Here is a 26,041-nt window from a genome sequence, read left to right on the forward strand (position 1 = left end):
GATGGTGATCATCCAACATCCTGACCTCGCTGATGCTCTTGTCATTTCACTCCAACAGAAGCAGGATACACTCTTTAATACCCTTAGTTACATAAGAAGGTCCACAAAAATTGATTCAGAATGCGTCTTGTGGGTGAATGTTGCATTTTGTTTGTTAACAATGTTTGTATGCTGCAGAAAACTCTAAAGGACCAATGGAACTACTTGGAATAAAACCTTTGGACTTTCACTGAAAGTAAAGAAGGCTATTTCCTTCTGCAGTAATGTTAATATTTTGGAGATGCCAGGTTTTTTCCACAGCCAATTTAAGTGTTGTTGCTGATTATGTGCACCCCTTAGTGGCCCCAGTCTTCCCAATCTAATGGCTATGTCCAGCATGATAGTAAAGGTAAAGGTGCACGTATTTGTCACTGTACAGTGTACACTGTACAGCGAAATGTGTCTTCCGCATTTAACCCATCTGGTAGTGAACACACACTCACACACACACACATGTGTTAGGGGCAGTGAGTACACACACACACCCAGAGCGGTGGGCAGCCAACTCCAGCGCCCGGGGAGCAGAGAGGGTAAAGGGCCTTGCTCAAGGGCCCAACAGTGGCAGCTTGCCGAGCCTGGGAATCGAACCCACAACCCTGTTATCAATATCCCGGCGCTCTAACCACTGAGCCACCACTGCCCCATGATAAAGCAAAAGTCTTATCCTGGTGTCATTAATGTGACAATGTGTTCAGGGTTGTTCTGGTTCTTTGGGATGTGGTAGAACAGGACAGCTACAAGAAATCTGCAGAAATGTCAACATGGGGCGATCCCAACGTTTTGAGGAATCCACTTGGGCAGAAATTAGGCTATTTTAAAGCAAAAGGAGTCCCAACCCAGTATCTGTGTGTGTGTGTGTGTGTGTGTGTGTGTGTGTGTGTGTGTGTGTGTGTGTGTTATCCCCTACAGACCTTGGTTCTGGTGGGTTACTGAAGAAAGCTGCCCCAGAAAGCACATACCTGTCTGACTTCAAAGGAAATTTGAAATTCACAGAGGACCTCCCCTTTTCCTCTCCAACACTAAAGACAGCAGTAGAGCAGCAGTCCTGTATCTCCTACCCTTGCTGTATCGTCGTTACCCAAACGGGACGGTGCCTCCCAGTGCAAATCTTCTTAAAAACCGTCGCGAGACTGCCTTTACTGTAACTTTTAAAAGAGCATTCGGTTACACCAATCGCAGGTACCCCTGCTGGCGCCGTCCAATCACACGCAGCACAGGAGGCGCGAGAGCGCAGGAATCTATAAAAGCACCGCAGCGCGCGGAAGCGCCTCATACTGCTGTGTTGGCGGAGACACGTTACGCGTCTACAGTCAACGGAGCTCTGCAGTCTTCATTTTTTTATTCTCCTTTTTTTCATTTTCAGTTTTTTGTGTCACTTAAATACTAAAAGCCAAAATGGTAAGTGTTTTTGTTTTCGCTTCTATTTATTTTTATATTTAAATATTTAACAAACTTTTGACCAGAGCCAGCAAAGGCGACCGAATGCTTGGCATACTTTCTGATGTGAAGCTGAAGTTTGCTTCTGCTTCGAGTTTTCTGTTTGTTTGTTTTTTCCAGTAAAACCTTTTTAATAGCTTTATTTTTATTACTCTTTAAATAAATATATAGCAACTTTATATATAATTCTGCACGTTTGTATTACGTCCCTATCAAACATATAATTGTACAAGTTATTTTTATCTTATAAACTACATTTGCCTGCTTTTTTGTGTTTTTATAAATGGTTTAGTCACTAATGATGATTATGAGCACTAACGTGATTATATGTGGAGGGTTTTGGCGGAATGCTGTGGAAGGAGGCCCCACTGCTGCTTCTGCGGAGCGGGAAGGAGAGGAGGTGGGGGATGGGAGCAGACTCGACACTAAGGGCAAACTTCAGTATAACTCTAAAGGGATTGACCACAGTTGAACATGGCCTAGCTGTACTGTTACCGTTATGTAAAATCGTTCATGGCCACCGTGTATCAAAATTGCACAGTCTTAACTTCCTGTCGCCCATTTTGACTAAAATCTCGCGATGCCAAAGCCGAGCTGCAGCGATACTGAGCTCTCGTGGGTGGCAGGTTGAGACTTTGCCCCAACACGTTTTAAACCCTGGATTGAGAGTCTAATGATTTTAAGCTGTTCCCAAATGTCAGACGTGGTATGAGTGTTGAACGCCCTTTTAAAGAGGAGATGTTAATGGTAATAGTGTCATTTTCCTTTGTTTAAATGTGAGAAGAAAGAAAGAAGGAAGGAAGGGGCTTTTTTTCTTCCACGAGGTGTGACATGGCACGCCCCTCGCCTCTGTCCTTCATTTTTATCTTCTGTAGTCCAGAACTCCTGCTCCTGCAGCTCCATTCCTGGAGCCAAGCCAGATCATGCCCCCTTTTCGTACCAGGCCCACCGCTGTCCTTTCACACTCCTTTGTGACCAACTAAACCTTATCTGCAGTCTGATAGAACCCCCCCCCTCACACACACACACACACACACACATATTGAGGTGGTCTTTTGTGCCAGACTTTAAATCTGTCCAGGTGTTTTCAGTATTCCACTTTATGACTGAACTCCGGCTCCGGTTTCAAGTCCATCTCTGGGCCTCATTTCACAATCTGGTTTAAAATAACGCTGGGAGAAGGTCGCAGGGTGACTTTTGTTCCCGGCATACCACGCTCAAGTCATGGAGTTGGAATGTCAAAAATCCACCCTTTAAAATGTCTCGCCTGGACTGGGCCGTTGGTATCCTTTTTTGAATTGGTGCAGGTTGCTCTAGAGCTGCGCTTTCACGGGGTTTCATGGGCTCATGCTTAAAAACGCACAGACTGCGTCCAGAATTGTGAACTCTGATGCCACCTAATACACAAGAATGGCTACAAATAAGTGGTAGTGTTTATTAAACATTAGGCAAACGTTTGCCAAATAACATACTTTATCAGGTGAAATGTAAGTATGCAAAATTAGAAAGTTAGACAATGGAGAATTGTTTCTGATTCTTTGAAAAAATCTGTTCACTTTTGTTTTAGCTGCAAAAATATAAATCAAAACTATTACTTCAAATATCAGCAGTTCATCATGTAGATCATGTGGGTGGCCTTACAGCATAAGCCCCTCGGTCTCCAGTTTACAGAGAATGTCTAATGCTCATTAGCTACGTTTTTACTAGAAGGATGTCTTCCAATACATTTTTTTTAAGGGCTTAAAAATTTGCTAATGTAAATTATGAAACTGAAATTATATTTATTAAACATTACTTAACTTTAATGGACAGATCTTGTGGAAAGATTTATGCATTTATCTTTTAGATAGACAGATTTCCTTCACTTATGGAGATTTGTACAAATTATTAGTGGCGCTTCTCAACTCTTACAGAAAGAGAGAGGTTTAGAAGAGGCTCCAGCTTAAACAATGTAATATATATATCAGAGCAACAAAATGATGTCCTTTTTTCCCCACAGTATCGTGCAGTTGTGAGTTGAATTAAATTTGTGATTAAATTGTCAAATACAAGCTTTTCCCACAAGCTGAGCAGCTAAAGTCTCTAACTTCTTTGTGCATCTTATTTTTTATGTTTGTACAGATAGCTTGCAGAACTAGACTAGTGGGTCAGTTTCATGGAAAAAGCCCTGAAGATTCAAATTTAGTGCTTTGCAAAATGTACAGTTTTAAATGTTAATTCTGTTTAAAGTCATTAAAATTAAGTAATTAAATCTTTATTTACACTTCAATCATCAAAAAGAAAATTTATTGGTCAATCAATACTATAATTGACACCATTACACAAAAATATTAAAAGTTTTTTTTTTTCTTCTTTTTTTTTTTTTTTTTTTTTAAACCAACGTTGAAATAAGAATTGGCTCTTGGAAACAAATGGTTGTGATTACTGCTGTTATTGGCCTACAGAGAGAGTGCATCTCAATCCATGTGGGCCAAGCTGGCATTCAGACTGGCAATGCATGTTGGGAGCTCTTCTGTCTGGAGCATGGCGTGGGGCCTGACGGTGTGATGCAGGATGTGGCTTCACTGCCCAACTCCCGTCAGGACCCCTTCAACACCTTCTTCAACACAGGCAGCTCTGGCCGCCACGTACCTAGGGCCATATTTGTGGATCTGGAGCCCACCGTGGTGGGTAAGCAGCCGGTTTAACTGTTGGTTTTTCTCTTCTTCCCTTGCATGGTGTGTGTGCGCGTGCAGCGTGAGTGCATCTCCATCCACGTGGGTCAGGCTGGTGTGCAGATTGGCAATGCATGCTGGGAGTTGTACTGCCTGGAGCATGGTATCCAACCTGATGGCAATATGCCAAGCGGCAGGACCATTGGTGGTGGGGACGACTCCTTTAACACTTTCTTCAGCGAGACTGGCTCTGGAAAGCATGTACCACGAGCTGTGTTCGTGGATCTGGAGCCGGCCGTCATTGGTAAGTGGATATGACTGGTGGCAGAAGAAACTTTATAGACTTAATGGTCCTTTTTTAGTTTTTTTCTTTTCCCTTTTTAGGTAAATGCCATAATTTCAACGTAACTGGCCTTGAATAGTGCTGTATAACTTGCAAGAGTGTGAAGTTGTTGATTGTCGATTGCATTGCATTCATTGAGTGTACTTGAATTCTTATAACTAATGCTGGTCTCCTGGAAACCAGTTTAGTGTAGTTCTAGACTAGATCTAATGCGTGTCTTTAGTCTAACTGAAAAAATTGTTTTGTTTTATACTGGATTAAAGTGTGAATTTGTATCTGAACAGTGTGTGGGGGGGTTGTTTTAATCTGTGTGTGTACCTTGCAGACGAGGTGAGGTCTGGCACATACAAGCAGCTCTTCCATCCAGAGCAGCTCATCTCTGGGAAGGAGGATGCGGCCAATAACTACGCCCGTGGCCATTACACTGTTGGCAAGGAGATCATTGATGTGGTCCTGGAGCGTGTCCGCAAACTGGCAAGTTTTTTTTTTATTTCACATACTTATGACTTTCTCAGGTTTCTGCCCATTAAATGTTAACAGGTCACCAGTGTGGAGCATAAGAATGGATGGACTGCAGTTTCAGCCTCCTAAAATGACCAGAAAATGGTTGCAAAAGGTTTTCTGTCAAAACAGTAAACTAGTGTAAATCATAAAGTTTACTTTTTAAACACAGTGTCAAAGTATAGCATACTTGTATATCTTTTGTTTTTTTTCTTTCATACAATTTCATCTTTTTGGGACTTTAATAATAAAATGGTTTCTTTTCTTTTTTTTTCCATTTCTTACGCTTGCATTTCGTTTTTTCCATAGACTGACCAGTGCACAGGTCTCCAGGGCTTCCTGATCTTCCACAGTTTTGGCGGAGGCACAGGCTCTGGCTTCACCTCCCTGCTGATGGAACGTCTGTCTGTTGACTATGGCAAGAAATCCAAGCTGGAGTTCGCCATCTACCCTGCACCACAAGTCTCTACGGCTGTGGTTGAGCCTTACAACTCAATCTTGACCACCCACACCACTCTGGAGCACTCTGATTGTGCCTTCATGGTCGACAACGAGGCCATCTACGACATCTGCCGCAGAAACCTCGACATTGAGCGTCCCTCCTACACCAACCTCAACCGGCTTATCGGCCAGATTGTGTCCTCGATTACCGCCTCTCTGCGCTTCGATGGTGCTCTGAACGTTGATCTTACAGAGTTCCAGACCAACCTGGTGCCTTATCCTAGAATCCATTTCCCCCTGGTTACCTACTCACCAATCATCTCTGCCGAGAAGGCTTATCACGAGCAGCTGTCTGTTGCTGAGATCACCAGCGCTTGCTTTGAGCCGTCCAATCAGATGGTGAAGTGTGATCCTCGCCATGGCAAGTACATGGCCTGCTGCATGCTGTACCGTGGTGATGTTGTACCCAAAGATGTGAATGCTGCCATTGCCAACATCAAGACCAAACGCTCCATCCAGTTTGTGGACTGGTGTCCCACTGGTTTCAAGGTAAGGAGAAGGAAAGAGGGAGACATTAATTTAAATGGTTACTACTGCTGCTTCCTCTAGCTTTTCTGTGAGGCTTGAGGAAGATAAAAATTCTGAAACAAAGTCCTGGAGTGGATTAAGTGGAGCTTTTGGATGGTTTAAGGGTATGTTCTTAAAAAATGCATGTGTCTCTTTCTGCCAGGTTGGCATCAACTACCAGCCTCCTACAGTGGTTCCTGGTGGAGACCTGGCCAAGGTGCAGAGAGCTGTGTGCATGCTGAGCAACACCACAGCCATCGCTGAGGCCTGGGCCCGCCTGGACCACAAGTTTGACTTGATGTACGCCAAGCGGGCCTTCGTGCACTGGTATGTGGGCGAGGGCATGGAGGAGGGGGAGTTCTCTGAGGCCAGAGAGGATCTCGCAGCCCTGGAGAAAGATTACGAAGAGGTTGGCACTGATTCGGTTGAAGATGAGGAGGAGGGAGAGGAGTATTGATCTTCAGGAGGCCAGCAGTAGAAGTCTGTGGTAGTTTACCTTTTCAGGGCCAGGCTGCCACCTACATATTGTCCCGAAGAAAGGGAACAGTGTCTCTTCTGTCTCGTCTTTCTTTTCTTTCCATTTTCTTTGTATGTGTTTTATCCTTTCCTTCAGTCAGTGGTGTCCTTCATCCATTTACATCTTTTGTTTTTGGTACACTTATGTGTATGTTTTTGCAGAGTGGCCAAAGGCATTTTGGTTTCATTACAGTATAATTTTTTACTGTAACACACTGACTGCCTCAGTGGATATGTTGCAACTGATTGTGCAATATTCTTTTTCTGAATAAATTTCATTTTAAAAAGTCTGTTTCTATGGATTCACACAGTATATTTGGGAAAGAAAACATAATAGCATACATTAAACAAATGCTGTGAACGTGTGAATAAAATTCGAAGCACATTGGATCTCAACTATGAGACTTTGTGAGACTTCACAAAGTAACATAATTTAAGGTGGGGGGGATGATGTGATCCATTTTCTTCTCCCATATCAAGGTATTACAGAGGCAGGACAAGCCTGGATCACCGTTGCTACACTAAAAGTCATTCAATCCCATTGTTAAATTCAACCAAAAGACCAGATGTCACTGCAAATCTCTTACAGCTTGGCTAAATATTGTTTTTTGTGCACATGAATAAAGCATGCCTCCAGAGTGCTGTGAAAAGGTGTGGGTTCAGTGCAGTATCTGATTTTACACTGGAGCCACAAAAATCGGGTTCAGATGTTGAGGTGCCGATATGTTAATTCTGTTACTTGCTGTTCTGATAAAAGGCTCCCTTTACAGCGTAATTCAAATGGAGACAGCACAGAATTGTGTCGTTTTGTTGGTAATCTAATGCTGCGTCAATTTAACAGGCATTTCATTTCCTGACAAAGTGACCTTAAGACATGGTTGTTTTATGAAATCCTCTGTTTGCTCTCTGCTAATTTAGGTGTATGACTGAATCATTTGAAAATGACCTTCCAGGATGTGTCAGGATGATCTTTGTGCACACTCTGTTGTACAAGTGTTTTTAGTTTGGTTATGTAAGGTTTATTACTTCTGGTTTGGTTAGTTTATTACTTTTGTCTTGACATTTGAGTGAGTCTGAGTGTATAAAATCACTCCCAGATGAAGCATTGACCAGGAAAAGAAATGTGTATAAGAAATGATAGTAGAAATAAGACTAACTGGAAAGAAAGATGGCTTTCAAATGTGACTGGAGTGAGATTAAAGGCCAGACTAGTATCCAGTCACCTGCATTTAAAATGGACCCATGACATTACCCTATTATTAATATTATTATTATTTACCCCATCCATGACCGTGAACAACCACACACACCCAGAGCCATGGGCAGCCAACCCAGCACCCAGGGGGTTAGATCCAACACTCAAAAGGCACCTCAGCCATAAATGTTGAAGAAGACAGCGCTGTTCCTTCACAGCCCTTGCCCCCACTTCCTGTACACACTGGGATTCAAACCCTCAACCTTCCGATCCCCAGCCCTCCACCCAACATTTTGCTCCATGTCTTCTCTCTGCTGCTCTCTGGCTTTGCCTCATCTGCATAGGCCTCACTCTGTGCAACACACATTAAGTTATTACACAATGCATGACGTGGATTACTGATTCATACATTCGTTGTTTTCAAGTGCAATCCTGTCTTCACTTGAAATTTAGAACCTGTTGAGATAGATATCTGCTTTCATCAGCTAATGTAAGAAAGGGCTTGACTTACATTTGGCCTTACATTGTGCAGGCTATGCAGTTCTGTATCTTTCAGCATGAGCAGTTCCTCAGCCATGGCAGGTCTATGGTTAATATATTTATAGATAATGTCTATAACGATGATGGCAAGTGGCAAAAAGTCCTAAAGACATCACTGATGAGTTTGCGTCAAAAGAAAATAACAGTAACATTTGATCAAATCATACCTATTACATTTTTGTCTTTATTGTATTCATATAGAAATCTAAGTTGGACATGGCTTAGCTGTCATATCAGATCATATCAGACATGCTTTTAATACATTTTTACCTGATATCACAAAAAATGTTCAGAAAAGTGCTGTAGTCATACATGCAATGTATATATATATATATATATATATATATATATATATATATATATATATATATAGCAATGTGTATATATTACATCAACCTGTCATTTTGTTTAAATAAAATGTAAATATTTCATATATATTTTAATAAAAATGTAACTTTAAAGTTGCCCTGAACAAAATCTTACATATCAAATAAAATAAGTGTTGCTTATGTAAAAAAAAAAAAAAAAAAAAGCTGAGAGGGCCTGCTCTGACATGGATACTCGTACAATGCTGTGTTACTGCACGTACAGCACATCCACGTGCCAGACCACCAGGGCAAGTCTCGGTTTCTCTGGATTTTAGAAATCTTGCAAGAACGCTACACCAGAAACTGGGCTTTGAGTGTCTGATTGTGGATCACGATCTATCGTAGAGGTATTTTCCTCTACTTTCGTCCACTACTTCCTCTCCTCCCGCCCCGCCTTTTCTTTCCCGTGGGTGCTTCACTGCTCGATCCTCCCACTTCTCTACATCAGCCTGATCGTAAGAACGGCGTCCAATCAGCTGCTGCAGAGGGTCTATTTAAAGAGCAAGTCCCGGCCACCGTTGGCTGTCACCTGGAGGTATTCATCCGCGGAAGTAAATACTATTATGTAGTGTGAAAATGATTGGAGGGGATTAATGAATAAAACTAAGAACTTGGCTCATCTCCACCACGATCTTTATTTCTTTATTGTAAACGAGTTACAGTGTGATAAGAGCAATTATAACAAAAAGTTTTTAATGTATATTTAAAATGTATTGTGTTATTTTTTTTTTTTTTTACTATTTATTTCACTATATTGTTAATTCTAGGAACAGCAGTCTGCCATGAAACACAGGAGCGTGGCAGCTCTACTGTGTAGTTGGGTACCCTGGTGTAGCCAAAAGAGCTAAAAACTCAACTTTTAAAAGAAAGTAGATTAAGAAGTTTAAATCAACTAGAAACCGTGAAATTGAAAGTAAATATAAAAATTCATGTTAATGGTTAAATAAAGTATTTCTCATATGGTGTGTAAGCGGGTAAGTGAAAGCCTTGGGTACGAAATCGTGTGTGAACTTGAAGATCTAGTACCTCGCTTGCATAGGTTATAAAACACTCCTAAACCATCTAAATTGACCTGAATGTTGGTTTAGGTGTTATAGTACCTGTGACAATACAAAAACTAAACTTTCAGCTCGGTTGTATGAAGGTTAATTTACTCGTTTGTGCGATTTGCAAGCTTCCTTGGTCTCTATTTTTTGGGGCGGATGTGGTAAGCGCCTAAGAGCAATCGTCTCACGGACTAAGTGTGTGTGTGTGTGTGTGTATATGTGTGTGTGTGTTTGACTAAGCCAGCGTATGTTGATACTGATTGTTCTAGTGAGTGGGAATTAGACAGGGGAGTTATCGAAGCCATTGACCCGAGAGCCGAACCTGAGTACCCTCTCTGTCACCTCCGTGTCCGTCTTGCTCGGGGAGCTCCAGGATGAGCCATCCGCGGCCGGACGAGTTCAAGCCGCCTCCGGAGTGCCCGGTCTTCGAGCCTAGCTGGGAGGAATTTGCCGATCCGTTCGCGTTTATCAATAAGATACGGCCAATCGCGGAGAAAACTGGCATCTGCAAAGTCCGACCTCCTCCGGTAAGTGCGTTCAAGAAGGAGCGCTCACGGCCCGACCCGCATCGGTCGCGCTGCCTCGGCCTCAGCCGCAGTTTGTCGATGTTCTCCTCCTGTACGAGAGTCGCTGGCTGAGTAGCTAAGATTTAAAGGGAAAAATTTCAACATGGCGGCGTAGTGACAGCAGCTGGTTTGCTTTGTGTGCCTTGCTTCATGAGATGTGCTCAGTCTTCTGCTACAGTCACTAGATATATACATTAGCTAGGCTTGAGCCCAAATAACAAGCTACACGCCTAGAATCAGCCCTGGTCTGCAGCAGGGTGCCTGATTTCGTCGCCTCTCGTGAATAGGAGGGAATGTAGCTATAGCTATCCTAGATGATGAGACTGAGGGAGTGCTAGCTAGCTCGCTCGCTCCCTAGTTAAGGGCTTGGAGAGGGATAACCAGCTCTCTTCATAACGCAACGATGGCTGCTTAGTCCGTTATACCCAGCTAGCTAGATAACAAGTTAGCTAGCTAGTTAACCCAGGAGACTTATTAGACAGTGGACTATTTGTTTGTGTACTATGCTAATACCTGCCTGCCTTTCTCTACCGCCATGTGAGGACCATTGTAGCTGTGTTATGCACCACTGTTTCGCGTTATGACAGCAGTAATACAGCTAAGCTGACCTAGCTGTGCAATTACACACGTACTACTGTGACTTGTCGCGTGTTCGCCACCAAAACTTCAATAACTTGATCTTTAGCTAGCTAATGTTTACAAGCGTTTTTATTTAATCGTGGCTACAGTCAGCTAGCTAGCAAAGTGGCTTTGTAGGCAGTCCTCTCTACGGGAAGGATGAGGAGACTTGGCTAGCTAGGTTAGTTTGAACGGACTAGTGCTAGCACTAGCTAGCTAGCTAACAAAAAGTTGGCACACAACACCCATTATCAGACCACCTGGTAGCTATGTTAGAGCACCTAGGGTATCTTTGAAGCCTCTGAAATTAGGAGGGTGACCCAGGAAAGCCCTGTAACTCGTTGATTTTATTATAGGGGGTACTTTTGTTTTCCTGTGTTTCAGCTGGTTAGCGATAGCTGGCTGACTAGCTAGTGTAAGACGTGCCAAGACGTGCCATTCTGAACATCTACAGCTAGCTACGTTTAGCCAGCAAAAATACACACACACACACACACACACACACACACACAATATATACACAGACTACACACACACACACTGAAAAGGAGGATATTGCATTAGCACATCACTCTGACATTGAAGTTTGACTTAGTAAAAGGAGCCTCCATCAATGGTTTGCCACCACTCTGTCACCCACATTCACGGTTGGATTTACGTGAGCGTAGGTTAGAGGATCGTATGTTTTGCAGGCGACAAGAAATATTACGTAAACCCTCACACGGTACACTGAGCCTAGTGGTGAACAATTGAGGACTGGTACTAGCTGTTGTATATAGCTAGCTATCTCAGTGCTGGGCAGTTTACTGCTGTTTTATTGATTTTATTCATTCATTCATTTATTATTATTTAGATCAGCTCCATGAGAAAAGGCCGAAAGTAAAAGGTTGGGTTGTAAAATTTCCCCATTTGGTTTAGGATGTTATTTTTGATTATATCTAGAATAGAGGATGTACACAACGACCCCCAACGACTCAAATCGTCGCCATTTCAGTCCTTATGAGACTTAGCTATCTTTAAATTACACAGCACGATGTGAAGTGTGTAGATGTCGTTTTCGTCGCAGTTGTGATTAATATTTATTCTGAATAAAACCATAACGCATGCTCAGAGAGGCAGGGGAGAGGCTACGCGACATGTTTCACAGATTCGGGTCGAAGGAAAGTGAAAACAACACGATCTAACGAGGCAAATTCCGATTAATAAGTCACCCAAACCCGGAGTTGAAAAGCTCCAGGACAGCACACACACACACACGGCACCCCCGCCACTTGGTTTCACACGGCAGTCTTACAATAGACGTTAGTGCTTAGATATCTCCCTCATTTTCTCCGGCGGCTCCCCCTTCACGTTTACACGTCTTCCAGCGCTGCTTGTAGGGAAAAGTGAACCGCCTGCCCTTCGTGTCTGGGCCACTTGCTCACATAGATCCTGCCATCTTCTGAAAAAGCCAGTTCTTCAGAGGAGAGTGCCACTGTGGTGTTAACTCGACGGAAACGGGGTGTTTAGCCTTTTTGAAGAGAACCCACTCAACAGGCCTTGTTTCGGGGTGGTGTCCTCCATGTTGCCTTTGTGGAGTGAGTGGACCATCTGGCCATTTTGTGCGTCTACGCCATATCTGTTGTGCACCAAACACGGATGAAAATGTGGAAATTCGTCTTTTCCTTTTGTATTTATGTCTTCTTCACTTGTCCAAGCCCTTTAAAACGCACATGGGGAACTATATAAGCCCACTGGTCTAGGTTCAGGTCTAGGTTCAGGGTGTGCGCGTGTTTATCCTCACAAAAGAGACCACAGTACAGCTGGAAGTACAATAACTTACAACACCACGAAATATAAGTGTAAATCAGATTTTTTTACAGGCTCATAATAGCTTATAATTTAATATGTGTGATATCCTACAGTGAGCTACAGTATTTAACTTTTGTGAATAAAATAAAGCACGTCCTTTATCATTTTCTATATAACTGTATATATCTGGTTAATGTATATAATTATAGTATAATAATGGTCGTTAATAATGGTAGGGTTTTTGTTATCACCGTCTTGTATTTTATTTTATTTAAGCTTTGTAATTTGAGCCGTAATGTAATTACCTATGCACATTTAGGTAATCAGTGTTGAAGGCACCCCTGTTCCCAACTCCTAATACACCACTGATATCATGAGACCACCCCTACGAATCAAATCATTATCCAAAATGATTGTGCCCTAATTCCTGTTACACCCACACACACCTTTTATTCCATTATACAGCCAGCCCGTCATTACGTAACGCAGCAGCCTCTGATAATTACAATTTCCCAACCTAGTAATCCCCTCAAACTGCAGAAATACACCTCTGTTTTCTTATTGGTAATCGGTTAGAAATTCTGCTCGAGTGTTTGCATTGCAGAATGGCTCCCTTTTCTTTTCTGTGGCTTTAATAACACCGCACTGGCAGGCTCGGGCAAACAAGCTGCGAATTACCTTCAGTGTTGTAAGCTTTTTTGTTATTTGCTCTCATCGTGCCTGTGTGTGTGTTTTTGTGGGGTTGTGTAGTCAGCATTAAGCTGTGTATTGTTTGTATTGTTGTGTAGCGCCATCTCTGGAAAACGGTGAGGGCGGGGACAGGCGGTGGGGTGTGGGTGGATGTGAGGGGGCTGGTGAGAAAAAGGCCTGGGTGAAGATGGCTTACCGAGTTTGGTAGAAGGTCTGAGGAGATGAGAAGACTTTTTTTGTTTAGGTGTTTATGCTTTGGAAGATCTGAGGAGGAACGATGATGAGCTTCGTTTTACGCAGTAACTGTTAGGGCGGATGTGTGTGTGTGTGTGTGTGTGTGTGTGTGTTTGTGTGTGCAGGGAAAAAAAAGAAGCATCTGTAAAATGAATTTTTAGTATATTTATATATTTTCTGATAAGGATCCTCTGTCTGTTTTTAGAGAGGGTGCTGTAGTTTACATTTTGAGAGGAAGCGGTTTTGTAGATATCTCACCTACGCGGTTACAAAAGAGGAAGTGCACCGTTGTTGATGGTCTCAAAGGGTATGGTTTTAGAAAGTAAGACAGAGAGAGAGAGAGGGGGGGGGGGGGGAGAGAGAGATCGACTAAGCGATGACCCACAAACGACTGTGTCAGCAGTGCTACTAGCTGTGGCTGGGTTGGATTTTGTTTTAGTAGAAGCAGGAAACCTTGGCCCGAAATGAGGATTCTGAGCGTACTTTTAATTTAAACTACCTTCTGAATCCTCCTGAACATGGAGACAGTCATGTAATTGAGCTACGTCGCTGTTTCCTACAATGATTTCCTAAACAGTAATAACACTATTGTTCAATTAAAGCAAGCTGCGTCGGTACAGGTGTGACCCAAGTTCAGCTGGAGAATTTTGTAGGTGGCCAGTGCCGTCACTCAGCTGTTTCCCCGTGGCTTGAGATGGATCGTGGAACCAGTGAGCATTAGCTAAAAGCTCTTCCGGTTATTCCAGTTTTATTTGTTGCAATAACAAGAATCAAGATCAGCTTGTACTTCTGCATAGCTCATTTGATTTGACTACATTTGACTACTTCTCATTATGCTTCATCAAGGCTGGGTTCTGCAGAAGCCATCAATATTTTAGTGAGTTAACGAGTTTCATTTCCTCATTAGATCTGAGGTTCTCTAGCTCCTGTGGTCATTTATTGCAGTCTGTGCCCTTCCATATGTAAGGGGCCATTTGTCTGAACCAATAGGCTCTTAAAGAGCCTCTCACTGGTGAGCCCTCCCCACACGCTGCATATCAATAACCCCCTTTTACACATGCGGACTAGCTCAGGAATGTTATGGCTCGTTGCCAGCTTAGGGCCACATGTGAAGGAGAGTCTAAACTGATACTCTATCCGAGACCAGTTTTCTAGGTCTGTAGGTCGAGATGTAGCATGGACACAAGCAATAGTGTGTTTAGTAGTGAGTGCTGGGCCGTCAAGCCACATCGAGCTCCTTAATGTTAAAATGAGTGAACCAGTTATGAAGATTGTTCCCAATTGGGACATGAATCGATGCTTTCAACCCGTTAAATGAACAGTTGAGCAGTTTGTTCAAAAAGCTCATGTTGACACTGCAATGTTTTTTTTTTTGGGGGGAAGGTCAGCATTGTTTCAGTATGTGAAATTAGCCAATACAATTCCAGATCCAAAATCATGTATCTATGAAAGTATAACTTTATAATAAAAGGACAAAATGCATTTTACCTTTAACATTGAGTAATGGAGTTAAGCCCTCATTGTTCATCATTTGTTATGAAATGTTCACACAGTGTAGCCTAAAAGATGGCAAAATGGATCCTGGCTTCATTTGAGACGATCTGTAGTCCTTATGGGCTCCCAAAAAACGTAACGGTCTGTCTCTGTCATCTAAACCATGTGGAATCATACTCTCATGCCATGTCCTTCTCACGGCGAAGACTAACATGCACGCGTCACAGAAAACCAATTTATAGCACATTAATCCACACTATAAAATAGTCATTCCCATCAATAGTCGAGAAAAAAAACCAAAATATCAGTTCTGTGTGTGTGCCGATAAACACACCACACATGAAAGTGATTTCACTGCAGCGTTTTAAAGTAACTGAGGAGTATTGAATGTATTAGAAGATATGTCATCTTGCATGTTGCACGTGGTAGTAACTTCAGGCTCGAACATGATCAGACTAAAAATACCTGCGGAGTGTGTGATAGATTGAGAAGAGGAGTTACGATCTGATACAATTTGATAGGTTGAAAATGGGGTGCAAAGCAGATGCTTATGATTGGCAAAAAGAAAAGGAGTGATTGCGTTTGGGCGTGCCAATGGTCAGAGAACACATTTGGACTGGCCTGCTAAATCCCCAGATTTGAATTCTCTTGTAAATCTCTGGGACTACCTGGAACAACGAGTAAAACGCCTGGGAAGGCATCTGGCCGAATGTACAACTCTTTTCTTTGAGTGGCTGAATATTGATGTGCCTACATCCAGGGACTTTGTCAAAGTCCATGCCAAATTTCATTGCAGCTGTTTGTGCTCGTGGAGGTATGTTTCATTCACCAGTGACTGTTTTGTCCGGTGAGCTTATTCAACACACTATTTAATGGTCATTTAATAAATAGTTACTAAACAAAATAAATCGGTACAGTATGTGCTATTATATAAACTGTTTACTAAAACAAAGTGATTTTCATTCAGCATTTATTAGCAGCATCTTACCTAAATTGTGTGGCTGTATTATTTAGAGAAACATGAATTTTGGATTAGATTGGTTGTGGCTGATACTCAGCATTTAGCTACTCTGATCGAAAGGACCGAATCGGACTTCTGCGATGTTGGCTCTATGAAATGCACAAAGCTAACCAAGTTTCCTAGACCACGAATGATGTTTCTTTAAATATAACCGATATTAAGTGATGGGGCTAAAAGGTCTGTGCATAACAGTGACGTCAGTGTTGCTACAAAAACCTTAAAAAAGTACAATTGTATACTGTTGTAAAATACTGGTGCATTTTTAGCTAAATTCACACTACGTTTACACACTTTCTGCTGCTTACTATAAACCAATCAAACAGACCAATTTTAATAGCTCAACACAACTAGTATAACAAGTGTTTTCTCCACATTCAACACAAAATGTTGGTGTTTATCTTTGATTGGTTTATTGCAAACAGCTGAAATTTGTGCCTTTTGCTAATAAACCTAATTTGCAATGAGGTTTAACATTTTTCAATTGCAACTGTGACTGTAAAGTTTAGTTTATCCCAAGCTTTTAAAATTGTGATTTCTATGGTATGATGTTGTTTAGCTTCATGACCGGTCTCATTGTTTACTGTTATCTCTGTAGGACGAATAACTGCTGTTTTCTAATCAAAGGCAGCACGTTTTAACTGGTGTATTAGCACTTCCACGTGTGCCTGTGCCAACAAAAAAAACTGTTAAACGATTCAGCAGTGTGGTTGGGTTGACTGCAGGGGAAGATTTCTGTCTTATGCTGCCGTAAACCTAAAGCTTGTTTATTACACTGGCTGAGCAATGGCAGAGTGAAGCGCTGCTTATGAAGACATTGAGATAAATATGCTGCTCTTGGCTACTTGCTTAATATCTGGAAAATAAAACTCACAGTAGAGTTTCAGAAAAAGCTTGTTTCATACCATTTGTATTCTGCAGTTATTCTGCAGTGGTACTATATGTATAGCCAATGTTACTGAACTAAATGTGTGTGAGGTCCATGCAGTGGATCTTCATATTCAGCTCCTGGTTGGGCTTTGAGAGCTGTGAAGAACATCAAATTAGAAGCAATTTGAATACTCCGCCCCCCAGTAGAGCAGCATTTGTCAGTAGAGGAATCCCAGTTGATACATTTGTGCTATGTTTGCTTTGCTAAATACTGTTTCTTGTGTTTTGTGTGTGTGTGTGTGTGTGTGTGTGTGTGTGTGTGTGTGTGTAGGAATGGCAGCCTCCGTTTGCATGTGATGTCGACAGACTCCATTTCACTCCTCGGATCCAGAGGCTCAATGAATTGGAGGTAATTTCACACCAAATTTCACTTTCGTCTGAGTAAGTGTGGGATGGAGGGGGTTGGGACTAGGGTGAGGGGGACTGCAGGGTTCTGCTGTGTTTTCTCTAGAGTAAAAGTGTCCTAAGGAGCCTCAGAGATGTATGGCATTGAGCTGAACACAGGTTTTCTTTTGAGAACACTGGTCAGCAGAATTTAGGCCTTTTTTAACCAGTATGTATTCCTCCCCACATCAGTAAAAGCAACTAAGGAAACCGGTTAATCATTATCATTGTGTATTCATTTTCTAGGTGATTAATGTCTATTTGTCCTCTTTCTTTGTCTTCCCCTTCTCGTCCTGTCTATTTTTCCCTCTGACACAGGCACAGACTCGGGTCAAGCTTAATTTTCTTGACCAGATCGCAAAGTTTTGGGAGCTTCAGGGATGCACACTCAAAATTCCACACGTAGAGCGAAAAATATTAGACCTGTATCAACTAAACAAGGTAAGCCCAGCAGGATTAACCAGGCAAAATGGTTTGTATGGCACTTATAAGCTTTCTTTTATTTGTAAGAATAATAGAACCATTTAAGTGGTACAGTATATGTTCAAATGTTTGGGAACACCCCTTCTAATGAATGCATTCAGCTACTTTAAGTTGCACCCATTGCTGACACAGATATGCAAATGTACTCACAGAGCTTGTCTTGTCCCTGTAAGGAAGCGTTTCCAATAGAATAGGACTCCATGGAGCAGTTAAACACGAACCTAGTGGCTCAATGCCTAATGCCAGGTGTGGGCTAGAGGTATAAAGCCCCCCAGCATTGAGCTGTGGAGCAATGTAACTGGTGCTCCATTCATTACTTTCGGGATGAGCTGGGGTGGTGATCATCAAACATCCTTACCTCACTAACGCTCTTGTTACTGAGGGAAATCAAATCTTCACAGCAATGCTCCAAAATCTAGTAGAAAGTCTTGGACAGTAGAAACAGTTACTCCAACAAAAGCAGAATAAGCACTTTTTTTAATAGCCTTGATTTTGGGAGAAACAATAAATGAGCAGGTGTCCCAATACTTTTGTCCATATTGTGTGTGTGTATATAGAACCATTTCTTTAAAGGTTGAAAAAAAAACCTCTACAGATTTATTTTGCATCATAGAAAAAAAAAACCCTTTTAACCAGACAAGGTGCCATTCAGGCTCTGAAATCGTTATTTTAGATCCATTGTAAAACCGTTGCTTTTACTGAAGAACCCTTGAACAAGCTCCACTCGTCATGTGTCACTGGTTATAAGCTAAGCCATTCAAAAAAGGGGTGAAATTGAATTGGATGGCAAACACAGGACTGTTTGATACAACATATTTGCTCATGTTTGTGATTTAATAAACAAATTATTGGAGATAAACATTAATGTGCTCACACCCTCATCATTCTTTATGTGGCCACCATGGAGGTATTCTTCTCCTCGATAAAGCAGTGCAATAATTCTGACCATTTTGTTTTCTGTTTGTTTAGTCTGAAGTGTGATGAGGTGTTGAACTTGCCACCCATAGCACAATGCCAGAATCCTGTCTGCTTTGCATAATTTGTCACAGGCAAATTGCTCACAGTTCAGATTAGATTTCTTTGCCAGAATATACTCTGCTGTCTGAACACAGCCTAATGCAGCTAAGAGTGTGAGAAACGTCACCTGTTAGCCCTGTGTAAGCTGCATCCTCGTCACACACTTGCCTCAAACCACATTGAGTTGTTAAGTAGTCTTAAATAGATGTGCTTATGTGGCTTCCACATTGTAATGTGTACTGATATCTTTAAAATGCACTTGGTGTCAATCTTGAAACATTTTGTACTTAGAAATTTAATTTCTTTGCCAAAGTAATTTGGATGATTAAGCTTATATGGGGATTATCTCCCTGTCTTTGTATTTCTGTATCTCTCTATCTATCTCTCTCGCTCTCTGTAGCTGGTTGCCGACGAGGGCGGTTTCGATATAGTCTGCAAGGACCGCAGATGGACAAAGATAGCCATGACAATGGGCTTCGCCCCTGGCAAGGCAGTTGGTTCGCACCTGCGCTCACATTACGAGAGGGTCCTCTACCCTTACAACCTCTTCCAGTCTGGAGCCAACCTGCTGGTGTGTATTGTCATCATCCAATTCACTGTCAATATTTTGCAGGTCCACCAAAACCCAGAGAATCGAGACTAAAGATAAGGTGCCAATCCAGCATTTCATGAGGATGTTCAGGGTTAAGTAACTGCAGTTCTCAGTATTTCCCTGCAGATTAAAAGGCAACAGACTTGCACCTCCCCAATGATAAGCTGGTACAACATTTATTTCTGTGCAAAAACCGGCCAGAATGTTTATTAATCGTGTATTAATAATGCTTTAACGTTTGAATTTTAACAATGTACATATACTCTAGGTATCGGTAAGATCTGTTCAGGCCACCAGCTACAGCAGAACTCAGAAAAATGTATAAAATGTATAAAAGAGGAAATGTCTGTTGTGAAAATAAATCATGCAAGTTATTTGACACAAACAGGGAGTTCATTAAAACAAATTGTCTTAATGTTTTAGAATGATGAACCCTTGATTATACTGTGTTTCCTCAATTCAGCCCTAACCTCCTAACCTTTCACTCCACCCTCAAATATTCCTCCACAAGAGGAGGTGCTCGATTGGATGTTGGTGACCTCTGGCCCCGAGGTCGCCTAAATTCATGTGTAACTCTCGGCACTCTCTCTTGCCCAGGAACAAGAGCTAGCAGCTAAACTGATGAGTTTTGGGGCAGCTCCTGAGCAGGAGAAGGTATGTTTGCTTTTCTGATCCATGACCGAGAGTCTAACATTGGAGGTGGCTGTGATTATATCGTACTGGGGCTGTGTAGTCTATGAATCTATTGTATAAAAATGTTAAAATCTACCAGTGCTCCCAAAACAGTGGTTATTACCCTAATAACCAAACATTTAAGACCAATAGATCATTCAAAATCTAAGTGAATGTTTGTCACACTTCACTTTATATCTCTAAAAGTTTTAACCCTTTTTCATGTTTAACCATTTAAAATTCACTTTTGACTGCTTTTTTTTTTTACTACCAGTGTCTGTTTTTTTTTTATCCACCCCCTCCTCCCGCTTGTCTTTATTATGGTTTATTGTTGGTGACATGAGAGTGGGTTGGTATTTGAATGATTGACAGACTATGACCTTTTTTGACCCTTAACACCTTCCCCCTGCCTACACTTCACTCCCTTTCCCTCTCACCCAATCCCCCGCAACCACCACCAATATGCTGCCAAATGCTACACTTTTGTGGAATGTGAATGAATTAATGAATAGATGATGATTTGTTATTTTACTCTTGTTGTTCCTACCTACCTTTTAATTCCCCTCCTCCTCCTTATCACCCTCAAACAGCCCTTAGAGCCATAACCTGGTTTCAGTGGGGAGTAAGCTCTTAAAACCACCAGCTGTTACCTCTCTCTCTCTGCCCCTCTCCCCCTCCTTCTCTCTCCCTGCTGACTTTGTGTGTACGTGTGTTATCCTCATGAAGGAGAACCCTCTGGGTCAAGCACTGTATTGTCACAGTCATTCCCTGTCTCTCCTCCTGTCGGTTCTATCCAGTAATCTGATAGTGGAAGGAGACACCGCTACTGAGCTCATTTGTCTGCCTTACATTATGAGGAAAAGAGAATATTAGCATGCAAGCAAGTCAGTGAAGAAGAGATAATGTTCTTCTGCAGTTTAGAATCAGTTTTCATCCAAAATCTGTAGTGTAATACAGTATAGGATGTTTTTCCTGGGAGCACCATTTGGACCGAAATTAATTTATAGGGTATTTTGGTTGTTTGGAAGCTGTCTTCAGAGATATAAACTGGTGTGTATTTTTTTTGTTAAATGCCCAATCAAATGAAAATCTTCTGGAGTATATCTTCATATAACCAGAACAGTATGAATCTTTATTATCAATGAAGTGTAAATGGCTGCATGCTGAATATGTACCTTTGCTACTAGAATGGTAAAAACACCCTGTTCTCTTTCTCTCATCCTGCTGCTGTTGCTGCATGCTGCTGTCTGTTCACTGATACTATTCATACCTGCTAATCCTCTTTTTTGGGGTTGTGAGATTAGTCAAGTGGATATCTAGGAGTCTCTAAATGTGTATCCTGCACTGGATAGTCTCACCAATATTTGCACCTTTTCATGCAGATACACTATTAAAAAATAAATGTTCTACAAAGGGATCTTTGAGTGATGCCATAAAATAACTATTTTGTGTGTGTGTGTGCGTATGAGTGGAAAACCTTTGCTCAAAGAACCATTGCTCAAAGAACCTTTGTAAGAGCATTTAATTTTGAGGGAAAACATGGCCTAAAGAGTTGTCTTGTAGTTGTAAATTCTGAGAAGGTGTTATACAGTTCAGAGAGAGCGCTTTTATCAGTGTTCCTTAGCAGGTGTTTCACAGAATTGACTGCAATGTTGGTTTTGTTTGATTCATTTAACCCCAGTTCGTCCAGAACCACTCCCTGCCGGAAAGTGACGATGATAAAGAATACAAACCTCACGATCTGGTGCAGAGGCAGAACACGCAGGTGCAACCCAGTGATGCATGTACACCTTCCCGAAGAGCCAAACGGATGAAGACTGAGGTAGAGGAAGAGCAGTACACATTACTATTCAGAATTTCTTGCACCATTTAGAGTTTTGTTGCACATACATGTATAAAATTCTTCTTCTTCTTCTTCTTCTTCTTCTTAAATCCAATTAATCACAGATTATTTTAAAAGACAAAGAACACTAACTAGCTCAAATAGGAAATAAAGTTGTGTATCAAGAATTGGTTGTATAATAAAAAAAAAACATAATATCCAGAATGCAGAAGTGGAGATCACATCAATCTCTAAATGTCCAAATGTTTGTGGACACCCCTTCTAATGAATGCATTCAGCTCTTTTAGGTTGCACCCATTGCTGACACAGTTCCCCTTAAACCACTTTAATACAGTATGGTTGCTTTTCTCGGCTATTGCAAAGTAGATTAAGTCTTCAAAGCAACGCCTTCGTCTCTCTTTGTCTGTAGTCTGGCTGTGGGAAGTCTGAGGGAAGTGCAGGAGGAGAGGTGTCTGAGAACAGGCCCAATCTGAGAAGGAGGATGGGCTCATTCGTAGCCAAACCTGAACCAGGTGAGCTGCTCCCTCTGCCTGGCATCCTATACACGCTTCTTTGATTGTGGTTTAACATTCATGCATTAGAAATTCCAAAGAGAGAAATCAGCAACATTATACACCTTGCTTTGACTGACGTCTGAGCACATGAAGCCCAGTGAGCCCAGTCTAATGAAAAGCTCTTTCACATTGTGTCACAATCTGTAGTGAAGGAAATCCCCATTCAGATCAAACAAGAGCCAGTGGAGAGTAAAGAACTGCAACCGGAGCCGGAGAAGACCAAACCTCGCCATAAGAAAAACACTCCACCAGCACCTGTCAGTGTAGTGAGTCTCCTGCTTTACTGCCTTGCTTTGATACTTCTCTTTTTGGACTGTATACTCTTTAAAGAGCTGTTTCTGTATGCTAGTGTTCCCGCAACCACTCCTTTCATTCCTACCTCCCCCAACCATGTCTTTCTTCCTCTTCTAGGTGGATCTGTACGTGTGTTTAGTATGTGGGAGTGGCAGCGATGAGGATAGGCTGTTGCTGTGCGACGGCTGTGATGACAGCTACCACACATTCTGCTTGATCCCACCCCTAAATGATGTTCCTAAGGGTGATTGGAGGTGCCCCAAGTGTCTGGCACAGGTAAGGGAAGGTGGGGAAGGATGGTTTCCTAACAGCATATAATGGAGGGCTTTTGCTCCACTAGGTAATGTTATGTTTAGCAGTCTTGGAAAGATTCAAGGTACTGATTAACTCGACTCTTTTGTTGTTTTTAACGTTGTACATCTTTATATAAATTTGAAGAAGTAATTGTTCAAATATTTATTTTATTGAATCATTTTTAAATTGATTATTGGAATTGATGTTAAAATTCATTTCACACTAGTCCATCCCAATGCATTTTTGCCCCACTACTGATTACAGATATGGCATGGTTAGATATTTAATTATTGGTATTTCTTTTTTTTTTTTACATCTTATTAATTTGTCACCCAATCCAAATGAAATGTGAGAATAGAATGAAAAGGTCCATGGAGAAGCTCATTTTGCCATAGTATTGTTTCTGCTGTGCATGGCATATGCTGTATGGGGTCCCAAAGAGCACAATTAACCATTCTGTTGTCAGACAGGGTTGCAGTGTCATGTCCTTTAGTCTAAGCATCCGCTTCATTGCAGTCACCACAGTTAGCAGCCAATGGAGGAATGTATTAATAGACCCTCATTTTGGTTTAATCACTGGTTTAATCAGCTTGCATTGTTAGTAAACTGAATAACTAAATCCAGCAGTAGATTGGCAGCAAGTGAAGTCGTACAGGTCTGAGGGCTTTTGTTCACTGATTTTCTTTTTTTTTGATTAACCAATTGCTGGTAAATGTCTCCATACAGGAATGCAGTAAGCCACAGGAGGCATTTGGCTTCGAGCAGGCACGCAGAGACTACTCACTTAAGTCATTTGGGGAAATGGCTGACTCTTTTAAGTCTGACTACTTCAACATGCCTGTTCACGTAAGCTCCAAAACTCACAATGCACAGAATCATAGTAAAGCTGTTAAAATTCTTAAAAATAAAGGTACCATATGGGTTCTTTGGAGTCATTTAATTAGAGAACCAGTTTTTGTTATCTAAAGAACCTTTCAGTGGATGAAGGAAGCACATGTAAAGAATTGTTTAAAGACCGTTGAAAGAACCTCTGCATTTTAGGAAGGTTCTGTATGGGCTGACATTATGTGGAGGTCCTGTAAATTTAAGTTGTGTAAAGGTTTCATCACACTCTGTTTACATCTTCTTTAGAAATGCTTTTTTAAAGAACAAGCTATTGCAAGGTTGTCACTATCACTAAAGAAATCACTAGAGATCAAATTATTTGACATCTTTATCTTTACTAGTGACCACTTGGGAGAATTATATTAAAATTATGGAAATAAATATCAGTATGAAGATTAAACCTAATTGTTCTACTTTACTTACTCACATACTTCTAACTCCTCTCCGCTGTGTCTTTACATTTTTGTGTTGTCTCTGTGTTTGTGTGTTTAGATGGTGCCCACTGAGCTAGTGGAGAAGGAGTTTTGGCGCTTGGTGGGCACTATAGAGGAGGATGTGACTGTGGAGTATGGCGCTGATATTGCCTCCAAGGAGTTCGGAAGTGGATTCCCCATCAGGGGTGGCAGGTTCAAGGTTGCGCCCAGTGACGAGGTAAGCTGAAGCACTAGACGCACACATACAGCCTGACCAATACTAGATGGCACCTACTTGAAATATTTTCTAATCTTTATTGGCTATTGGTAGCATACTTAATAAAGGCAGCTTCCCTGAGAATCTATCCTTCAAAATATCAATTTTTCAGTCTTTTTAGTACTTACTTTAGCCAAAATTAACACTTTAAAGTATTGCCAAATCTGTTGTAAACATGCCTACTTGCCTTGTTACAGATGAGATGTTGTACTCTCTAGATCAGTGGTTCCCAGACCTGGTCTTGGAGGACCCCCTGCCCTACATATTTAACACAGTAGCTTCAACAGAAACTTGTAATTAACTGATTTGCTGGATCAGGTGTGTTAGGAGCAGGGTGAAGGCTCAAATCTGCAGGACAAAGGGCCCTCCAGAACAAGGGATGCTCTAGAGCCCAATTTATTGGTTGTTAAAGACCCCCTTCTGGTGATGAATCTTGAAGGTGGTAAGAATTTTGACATTTGGGTGAATCCATGAGGGCAGGCTGTTTTTAAATTGCTAAGTCAAAGGGAAGCTGAATAACATGTTTACATTTATTAGCCTCTACATCAGTTATGATATGCTATCAGTCATTCATTTCATTTTCACTGTGGGTAAGGCAGGTATGGTGTATTTGTGTAGTGCATGGCTGGTGTTGTAGTGAAATCACTGTCATATACATTGTTATGCTTGCTTGTTGTAGAAATACCTTAACTGTGGTTGGAACCTGAATAACATGGCCATGATGGACCCGTCCGTGTTGACCCATGTGACAGCGGACATCTGTGGTATGACCCTGCCCTGGCTCTACGTGGGCATGTGCTTTTCTTCCTTCTGCTGGCATATTGAGGACCACTGGAGCTACTCCATCAACTACCTGCACTGGTAAATTCTGCTTTCTAATGCCTCACCTGTGCTTTGTAGCGCTGCTGGATGTATCCTAGCAACACTGTGTGCTGCCAGTGATGCTGTACCTGCTCAGGCTATTCTAGATAAATCTGCAGCACCAGTGGGATTACTGTGTATAGGTAGTAGTAATAGTAGAAAGATCTAAATATTATAGATGATAATTTTGTTAAATGTTATATCTAGATTTTTTTAATGGTATTTTTTTGTGTTTATCAGGACACACACAGTACTGTATAGACATTTTAGGCACCCAGGCACATTATTTAAAAACATTTATTTCAGTTTTTGTTTGTAAAAGCTCAGATCACATTAGAACAGATGCCAGTTAAAATAAATTTTAAAAACTAATAAGAATTTATAAGTTTGAAGAAAGTAGTTGTGATCTTGTGAGCCAAAGCTGGGCTCCTGGATACCTCCAGCCAGTGCATAAATTTGCTCAATTTCATCACCAGCTCACCTG

General features: G+C 41.5%; 2 protein-coding genes across 7 annotated transcripts in view; both read left to right on the forward strand.

Moving 5' to 3' along the window:
* The first annotated feature begins 1,328 nt into the window (after positions 1-1,328).
* tuba5 (tubulin alpha 5) lies at positions 1,329-6,785 on the forward strand. 2 transcript variants are annotated; one of them, XM_072681598.1, is made up of 5 exons: positions 1,329-1,437; positions 4,212-4,434; positions 4,799-4,947; positions 5,284-5,964; positions 6,146-6,785. In XM_072681598.1, the coding sequence occupies exons 1-5, from the start codon at positions 1,435-1,437 to the stop codon at positions 6,437-6,439; spliced, it is 1,350 nt and encodes a 449-aa protein (XP_072537699.1). In that variant the 5' UTR covers positions 1,329-1,434; the 3' UTR covers positions 6,440-6,785. The 2 variants fall into 2 exon arrangements, with proteins under 2 accessions (XP_072537699.1, XP_072537700.1); XM_072681599.1 differs by lacking the exons at positions 1,329-1,437; positions 4,212-4,434 and adding an exon at positions 1,486-4,146.
* A 3,046-nt stretch (positions 6,786-9,831) lies between these two features.
* The window catches only part of kdm5bb (lysine demethylase 5Bb), a 31,117-nt gene continuing 14,907 nt past the window's right edge, over positions 9,832-26,041 (forward strand). For 4 of the 5 annotated variants that reach the window (XM_072681600.1, XM_072681603.1, XM_072681601.1 and 1 more), the window contains exons 1-12: positions 9,832-10,174; positions 17,260-17,337; positions 17,691-17,813; positions 19,273-19,443; positions 20,062-20,118; positions 21,818-21,958; positions 22,389-22,491; positions 22,681-22,799; positions 22,945-23,103; positions 23,848-23,967; positions 24,499-24,657; positions 25,376-25,557. In XM_072681600.1, the coding sequence (XP_072537701.1) occupies positions 10,022-10,174; positions 17,260-17,337; positions 17,691-17,813; positions 19,273-19,443; positions 20,062-20,118; positions 21,818-21,958; positions 22,389-22,491; positions 22,681-22,799; positions 22,945-23,103; positions 23,848-23,967; positions 24,499-24,657; positions 25,376-25,557 (1,565 nt within the window). In that variant the 5' untranslated portion in view covers positions 9,832-10,021. The remainder of the gene's footprint in view (positions 10,175-17,259; positions 17,338-17,690; positions 17,814-19,272; positions 19,444-20,061; positions 20,119-21,817; positions 21,959-22,388; positions 22,492-22,680; positions 22,800-22,944; positions 23,104-23,847; positions 23,968-24,498; positions 24,658-25,375; positions 25,558-26,041) is intronic. The other variant, XM_072681602.1, reaches the window with a different exon arrangement.

The sequence above is a fragment of the Salminus brasiliensis genome, chromosome 6 (genome assembly GCF_030463535.1).
Source record: "Salminus brasiliensis chromosome 6, fSalBra1.hap2, whole genome shotgun sequence".
NCBI lineage: Eukaryota > Metazoa > Chordata > Actinopteri > Characiformes > Bryconidae > Salminus > Salminus brasiliensis.